Raw genomic sequence first — 8,847 nt, forward strand, 5'->3', positions numbered from 1 at the left:
GAACCCAAAAATTGGTTTGGGAGTTGCTATCGTGGACTTATGGGGGTGGGGTTTTGCTAACTTGCGTCACTTATTATTAAATTATGGTGCTATCTCCACACATGAAACATTGCTCCAAGGCTGTATATTCGATTGAAATTCGAATCTGTTCGAAGAAAAATAAAATAAAATTAAGCATATGATAAAATAAAATGAAAATAAAATAGAATAAACTTAAATGAAATAAAGTGTGCTAAAAAATAAAATGAAATGGGTTGCCTCCCATAAAACACTTTTTTTTAATGTCGTTAGCTCGACGACCTGTTTCAGACTATAGGTTTTGAGAGAAATACTTCATCGACTTCATACGTTTTTTCCATCTAAGAAGTTCCTAATGAGAAATTCTACAATCGTATAATTCTTTTTTTTCTTGTAGATTTTGGCATTCTCATAGGCTTTTCTACAAATCTTTTTCATCTTGTCTGAAATAATTACTGGCAAAGTATTTTTTTTCCCCAAAAATATGTTCTTCAAGTGGTCTGACAACTTCTTCAAATCGATTTGCAGAATGTAACATTTTAGGATTTGAGGGAGTAAAGCATGAATCAGAATTAACCGAAAATATTTTCTCGAACTCCCTGATTTCATTTTCAAATTCTTCCAATTCCTATCAATAAATTTAGATTCCATATAATCATCAATGGGAGGCTCAATAATATCAACAAAATTAATACTAGCAACTTTATCTTGATGTCGCATTGCTTTATTTATATAAATTTTACGATCTCACCGTCAAACTTCATTGTAAGAATTCCACTTCTTACATTGATTTTAGTATTTGTTGTGCTAAGGAAAGGATGATCCAAAAGTATCTCAGAACAAGTATTTGTTTGATCATTTTCCATGTCAATGACATAGAAATCTGCTAGAAATATAAGCTCATTCACCTTAACCAAGACATCTTCCAAGAGTCCTTCGGGATATATTATCGATCGATCCACCAACTGTATTGTTACTCTTGTATCCTCCATAGGCTCATTAGAAAGTAAGTTGTACATAGATAAAGGCATAATATTAATAGAAGCTTCTAATTGCACATTGCACATTTAATTCCAACTTTACCAATTTTGCAAGGTATAGTAAACATACCTTGATCTTTTAACTTTGGTGGAAGCTTTTGTTGGAAAACAGCTGAAACATGCCCTCCCAAATTCACTTTTTCTATTCCGTAAGTATTTGTTATGTGGTACAGAGGTCTTTGAGAAATCTAGCATACCTTGGTATTTTTCGGATTACGTCAATGAGTGGTATGTTAATTTCAACCTTTTAGAATACTTTCAAGATTTCATTCTCTTCAGCTTGTTTGTCTCTTTTTACTAACCTGTATGGAAAAGGTGGCAGAGTTTCATAGGGAGATGGTGTCGGATCAGGCTTTGAAACTTATTTCTTTTTTCTCTGGGATTTGCGTCAATCCTCTTTTCCTCAGGGGGCTTGCGCCAACTGCTCCTTCTTCTATTTGGGATTTCAGATTTTCTTCATTACTTTGTAGGTTTGCCAACATCCTCTGGGACTGGTTGTTCGATAATTACACCGCTTCGAAGGGTGATGACGCTAACATTTTCCCATGGGTTCACCTCGGTTTATGGTGTAAGCTTACCTTGTGATTCCAAGCATCCCACGGCCTGAGCTAGTTGACTAATTGAAAACTCAATAAAAGTACTCTATTTCTAGTCTTTTTACTTAAGTTATTGCTCGTCTAAACAAAGTATGCACAACATATTAATTGCATCTAGTTGCATTTAGGTTATATTTGCTTGTGGTGGATAAGTGTTTTTTCGGCAACTTTTATTTGGTTTGACTGATGCTGCCGAGGAGAAAGGGCTTGTGTGGATTGTGTATGTGCAGGAAATTTCCTAATGAAGAACATTTCAGTCGCGATAAAGTATTTCACAAGGGCTAGTGGAATAAAGAAGATAAAGACAGTGAGGAGAATATTTATCTCTCCAAGGCAAGATTTATCTTGCGAGTCTGAAGCGGATATGACGAAATTGCCTATGTCATATGCCAGTTGTATGACTACTCTCATGTGCATGAAAGCCCTCAAGATTCTGACAACAACCAGTCGCCTTTCCTTTTTTAGCCTGGACAAGATAGTAACGGGCATTTAGGGAATCTTCACTTACGCGAAACCCTAGGAGATTTTCCTTTATAAATACCCAGCCACAGTCGCCAAAGAGAATGGACAATGAATCTAGAAGAGTTTTAACTGGAGTGTGAGTGAGCAACTACAGTTGTTCCCCACTGTTTCCTGATCGACCGTCCTTGGTGTCCTCCATAGCCATACTGTAGCAAAGCGGCAGTCAGGCCTCGAGAGAGACTGGCTGCCAGGACAGGAGCAGTGTTGATCAGAATTATCACGACATAGCCCCCAGTTTTGGGAGTTGTTCTTCCTTTGTTCTTAATTTCCTTACGTTGTTTGGGGCTGTATTAAAACGATGATACTTTGGTTGACTTTTTGATAACATCATGAACTGTCTTACTTGGTGTTAATCTTTGTTTTGCCTAAGCAATTATTTTCTGCTTTATGAATGATGAATTATGATTTTGCTCATGACTGTTTTGTTCATTGTTTAAACATTTTTCCTTGACACTGTAAGAGCTTAGAGAGATTGCCTGGGGTCTTGGTGAAACACGTCTTGACAATGTAAGAGCGTCGAGAGATTACCGGTTGTCTAGATATTGACTCTTAGATTCGAGAGAATTAAGATAGGTCCACGTGAACAATGGAATAGATCTGGGATGGTGATGTTCTAACTTGTCTACCTTAGAGATAAGGAGAGGGTTTTAATCGACTAAAAGGGATAGACGCTAGAGTATCATAGACAACGATTATAGTTCATGCTAAGAGGTATTAATACAACAACAGTCTGACAAACCAAGGGTTGTAGTTAACGCTGATTAGTATTGCCATAACAAACTTCTAAGAATACTAGTAATCCTATCGTGCAGCTTAAGCATGTCATATCAAATCATTCTAGACTTAGAATAATTGCTTGTCAATACAAAAGATTATCATGAGTATTCTGTGATAAGCCTGAATATGTGAGGTTGTTTTGAATATATTTGAATCAACTTTTGCCTTTGCTTTATTTTAATTCGATAGTTTTGTATATTTATTTTGTTTCGACCAAACTTTTTTACAATCGTACTTTACAATATTTTCTTGTTTCGCTTTATTACTAATATTTTTCTAGTTTGACAAGATTTCAGGAATTAGTTTGTGACATCTAGTTCTGGTTGTGGTGAAACTTAAAAAAAATCGACCAATCCCTGAGGAGACGATAACTCACTTACCCTATATTACTTGATTCGATTATGTATACTTGCACAGAATTGCTTGCCTTAGCATATACATTTACAAGCGATCACTAATTTGCTTATCTATTTCTTGTAAATAAGACTCAGTATGATTCTAGAATTTTTCTTGACAAATAGCCAACCTCTCAACGATAGATTCCAAAAAGGACTTTGACGGTTCATGAGGTGGTAGAGGTGGCCTTGATTGATAGTCTGGGTTATAGGGTCTCTGGGAGGTCCCAAAAATTCCCTAGCATACCGCCGCTAAGTGTGTTCACAAGATTGTGAAGTCAAACTTGCTATCAACCGATTCTTCCTCCCAACTATAAATCAGAACAACTTCTAAACCAACGTCGACTTTTTGATTAAAAAGCGTTTTGATTTTAAAAAGATAGGTCAATTACCAATCTTTTTCCTCCACAAATTTGAGAAAATAACTTGAAGTTATTTTAGTTATTTTCAATCCTCACAATAGGGATTGAGTCATCGCTTATGTCCTTGGCTATGAAGAAATTAGCTAAGTATGACAATCATACTTAGTATTTAAAAAAAATTAAAATTAAAACAAAGAAAAACTTTGGGAAAGAAAACTTTTATAAAACCAGAGGAAAGAAGAAAATGAATTATGAATGTGTTTTTAGGCTTACCCTGATAGGGTATTTATAGCCTTTAAAAATCCTAAAAACAAGGAAAATATAATTCCTAAAAATAAGAGATAATTTCTAAAGATAATTCTTAAAATATTTAAACTAAAATTCTAAAAATATGAGTTTAACTTGAATTCGAATTTCAAAAACGCAGAAGACTCATTCATCCTTCTAGAAGCGTTTCTTGGACCTTTTGGAAGGTGATGACTCATCGCCTCGTCAGGTGAGTCATGCCCAGAGTCATGCCTACTAATCAAACCTTGATTTCGAAAATAAAAAAATGCATAATTCTGTCGTTTTAATGCAATTTCTAGAATCTAGTGTCATGCACAGTAAAACAAATCAGCCACAAAAACTAACAATTAAGGAACAATTTAAAGGCAAAATAATAACTAAATAAAGAACCTATCGTTGGTCAATGGTGGTTCGGCTCGGTTGAGTTCACGGTTTGGCTCAGACGATCGGCTCGGCTTGGTTTTAGGCTTGGCTCAAATAGTGGCTCGGCTCGGTAGCTCGAACGGCTCAGCTCGACCGCTCAAATGGCTTGGCGCAAATCTATTTGGGCGGTCTAGATTAGTCCAGACTGTTCTAGAAGCTCCTAGACGAAAACAACTCCCACGCGCAAGGAGCGACACATGGGGCGAGTGTGGTGACGATCGACGTTAAAATGTTGAAGAACTTTCTAGAATCGTTGATCATGACCTGATAAGTCTCATTCTTGTGTCATTTCGCGACGAAGAACAACGGAGGGTGTGTTTTAAATTGGTTGAATCTTATCCAACAACGACGGGCGGAGCACAACAGAGTTTTGAATGGTATACGATGACAGACCCTCTGATGGCAATGGTTTCGATCACAATTGGCCAGACGATGGTGATTCAGGGGTGGATGACGAAGGGGAAGGCTTGGTATTATTTGGGTATTTTCAGGTTCCAACTGCTCGAAAATGGAGAGTTCATTTGTTTGGTCTGATCCAGATAGTGCCTTAGCCTAGATGTAAAGGGCATTGGGTATCATTCCTTGAGACGCGGGTTCATACCGCCATAATCTCAAGTTATCCTTTTTCTTCATTTTTTTTCAAAGGCCGACAAGGGATGGAAAATTCCAAGTTAAGTCTCTAAACTTTCAGGAATTTAAGAAATTAACCTAATATTTTTAGGATCTTGCAAAAAGGTCTTCAAAATCCAATTAATTAATAATTTAAATCAAAGCTAAAATAAATAAAAACTAGGGTGTTACAATTTATTCAAAATATTTATTGGCTAATGTACATACCCTATAAATACAATTAATTAAATTTAGAGTCTCTAAAGAGAAAAACACCCTCTTTATCTACTGAAATCACTTGATTAGTTCTATATTATTATTAAATTAAAACTATTAGTTAATTCTATATTTCTATTCCTCTCTTATAAGTAGATAAGATAGGTCATTAATCGAACTATCTTATATTTTCTACCAACTTTAACGCATAAATAGGGGCTTATCTTTGAATTAACCCATTAATTGATGTATCAGATTGCTATGTTTTTCGTTAGGTTTTTTTTTTAGTTTCCTACTCTCTTTGGAAGTTCGGCCTCAAGCCCTGGGAGATCGGTCGGGTGTTTCCCTGTTCTATTCCGTTCACGATAACGACGTTGACAGTTTCCGTTTACGCCGGTGGTCTCTTTAATCGCATCGAAGCCACTCTCTGCATCAAATCTGCACCGAGAATTATAGGTTTACGGTTTTCTTTAATAAGATCTCTTCCAGAAGTATTTGCAGTTATGATGGACACCAAATCATTGGCGAAATCAAAGAGGGCTCATTCTCAACACCATAGTAAAAAACCTCATTCGATTAAAAAATCAAACCCTTCATCATCAACCGGTGCTAACGAACCTGCAAATTCGAAAAAGCAGTCATTCAAACAAATCAGAGAGAAAACTCAGCAGGCGCAGCGTATATCTGCATTACCATCGAATCGGAATCGTTATGAGGAAGAATTTGATTCAGGTTCTGAAGATCTAAGTCAAGATCCCGATACTATTGTGCCCAAGAGTAAAGGAGCGGACTTCCGTCACCTAATTGTTGAGGCTCAATCTCAATCCCACTCAAATCCTCATTCGGATACCCTGTCTTCTTTAGATGAAAATTTTCTCGGTACTTATATTAGATTTGTTCGATCAATTTTCTATTTTATGGCGGTTTTTTTTAATAATTAGGTAGTTTTAAACATTTCCCATTGTAATGTTTAATGTCTTGTATGCATTTTTCAGGAGATTTCAATCAATTTGTAGGTTCTATGCTTGCAGTCAGGGGAGAGGGTCTTTTGTCATGGACTGGTAATGATAACTTTGTTGTGGATGACACTACAACTGCAAATCCTGAGGTAGTTTCTTATTTTCTTCGTTGTTTTCATTGTAAGATTTTGTGTTTGGAATTGGAATTTATTTGCAAAGTATTTATGGCTATCTTAATCATGATCCTTCATGTGTATCGTCACTACTGACTGTATTTTTTTTTCAGTGTTAGACTTGAACTCTTGACCTATTAAACATGACTATATAAACCTACTTGACTAAATTCCAGGTTCACTACAGCTCATTGGCACTAAAAGTTTAAGGAAAACAGGTTCGATTGGTGTGTATATTTGATACTAGTGAAAGATTTGTCATCTTAATTAGGAATTTATAAACATGTACCCTTTGCTAATTGTTAACTCCACATAGAATGTATTTCAGTAATTAGTATCCATGTCAAAAATTTAGGACTGGTTTAAAGCTATTTTTTAAATAGGCTATAGGAAAGTTTCATCGAATTTTATAACGTCAAAAGTCTTAACGAAAATTGAAATACACTTCAATAATACAACTATAGGAGTGTAAAACTGGTGCTTAGTTGTCTGTTTCCATTTTCTTTTTAAAGACCTTTTACTGCCAGCCATTGGCCTTGCATCAATTGCCTTAGCTTTTATTTATCTTTTCACCCTTTTTCCCATTGTTTTCTCGCGTAGGCCTTGTTTTTCTCCCTTAATTTGCATGCTCTTGCTGAACAACTTGAAAAAGTAGATTTATCCGAGAGGCTTTTCATTGAAGCAGATCTATTACCACCAAATCTGGTACGTACAATTCTCCTTTATTGATATTCAAGTTACTGTTGATTCATATCCATACTTTAATTCCTCAAAGGTGAGGGAGCTGCAATTCTGGACTCTAAAAGTAAAAACATGGTGTTCGAGTCTTTTACTAATAACTATAGAAATCATTATTTATAAGCCTTAAGATATGAATAGGATTGGAGGTCATTGGTTATAAATGGGAGATAAAGGTTTCCCAAAAATCTTGCCATTTCGTTTTACTTTTTTCGTAGTTTTTTAGTTGAATCAAAATTCCGGTTCTTTGTCTTTTCTTTTATTAATTTGACCTTCATGTTTACAATTTACACTTGACTACCTAATGACACATTATCTGGTTTGTTTTCCAGTGTTCTGAGAGTTCAAAGGTAAACAGTGATAAGGAATCTCAGCAAATGCAAGTGGCATCTGATCGAAAAGGGGCAGCAAAGATAACTGAAGAAATAATTCTGAATGATTTACCTGAGAAGGTCAACTTAGCTGCTAAAATTGTTGAGGATATGTCGTTTGGGCCTGGAAGCCAGCCCATAGACACAATATTGTCTAACAGAGGGTTTGGTTTGATGCCTGAAGGTCAAGGTGATTCTATTTCCGGTCAAAGTGGTGAATTCAGTGAGAGTAGAGCTCCCGAAAGCCTTAATCCTACATCTGTATCCAACAAAAAAGTGCCAACGTTCGAAGCGGAAGCTGTAGAGGCTGAATTGGATATGCTTCTTGATTCTTTCTGTGATACTAAAACTCTCTATACTCCCAGCTCAAATTCCAGAAAACCCTTGAGTGAATCACTGCCTCAACATGCAAGAAAGGGTGTCGTTTCAGACAAAGCTCCACTTACATCCAGTTTTGATGATTCACTTAATGATTTGTTACGAGATACTTCAACATTGGTAAACCGAGGTATCGTTTCATCAAAAGCTGCAGCAGTTAATTCAGCTACTGAAGATTTACTTGATGATTTGTTACAAGAGACATCCAAAATTGACCCAAATGGTTTGTCTGAACAGAAGTTTGCAAAAGCTGCTTGGGAGAACAATATTCAGTCTTCATCCTCGCAACCGGTCAAAAAGTCAAAGGTCTTGGATGATTTCGATTCATGGTTAGATACTATTTGATGGTTTGCAATACAAGAAAGTTCAGTCGTTGGATCAGATTTGGCTTTTCACTTTGGTAGCGTAATATCGAAAATTATTTTCAACACTCTAGCAATCATGCCTCAGTTGATTGCTGCTGTAACCTGGTGATGAAATATTTTCCTTTAGACATTGCTCTCATGTTGCAATCATATCTTGTCAAAATCCAATTATTTAGTAACATAATTCTGATTCTGGGTGCAAATACAATTAAGGAAGCAATGAACAGGACCTGCTTGAACTCCTTCCAATAGATTCTCAGCTTCAAGGGAATAGTTATAGTAATCTTCCATTTGGTTTTGTAAATCTGGAAACGGGAGCTCAGTGAATATCAGCAGCAGCCAATGCCTGAACGTCTAACCAATTGATAATATCTAAAGCTTCGTGCATGTACATGCACAACTTATATAAACTGTTGGAAGTATATTTTATTCCATTGCTACACAATTTGTTCATCGTCATCTTGCTGGGATTGAATACATCATGAATTAGACCTAATAAACACAAAGTTCTATGTAGTTTTAATTTCATTAAAATTTCTATATAACTTTTATGAACATTAGCAACATATAACGTGATTGTTACGTGTTATCTCATAATTATGGCTTGCCTTAAAGTA

At 35.9% G+C, this 8,847-nt stretch overlaps 1 protein-coding gene across 1 annotated transcript; it reads left to right on the forward strand.

The window, feature by feature from the left end:
- Positions 1-5,516: 5,516 nt before the first annotated feature.
- On the forward strand, positions 5,517-8,380 carry LOC120149347. The gene is made up of 5 exons (XM_039162158.1): positions 5,517-6,125; positions 6,242-6,354; positions 6,979-7,083; positions 7,449-7,627; positions 7,676-8,380. Exons 1-5 carry the CDS (start codon positions 5,750-5,752, stop codon positions 8,208-8,210), a joined length of 1,308 nt encoding a protein of 435 aa, XP_039018089.1. The 5' UTR covers positions 5,517-5,749; the 3' UTR covers positions 8,211-8,380.
- The last annotated feature ends 467 nt before the right edge of the window (positions 8,381-8,847 follow it).

This window comes from Hibiscus syriacus, unplaced genomic scaffold (assembly GCF_006381635.1).
Source record: "Hibiscus syriacus cultivar Baekdansim isolate YM2019G1 unplaced genomic scaffold, ASM638163v2 tig00111002_pilon, whole genome shotgun sequence".
Lineage (NCBI taxonomy): Eukaryota > Viridiplantae > Streptophyta > Magnoliopsida > Malvales > Malvaceae > Hibiscus > Hibiscus syriacus.

Bases quoted from the DNA above. Each gene is read 5' to 3' on its own strand.
- LOC120149347 (XM_039162158.1), top strand. From the start codon at position 5,750: ATGATGGACACCAAATCATTGGCGAAATCAAAGAGGGCTCATTCTCAA. The intron at 6,355-6,978 runs GTAGTTTCTTAT...TTTCTCGCGTAG, and splicing joins CTACAACTGCAAATCCTGAG to GCCTTGTTTTTCTCCCTTAA. The intron at 7,628-7,675 runs AGACACAATATT...GCCTGAAGGTCA, and splicing joins GGGCCTGGAAGCCAGCCCAT to AGGTGATTCTATTTCCGGTC.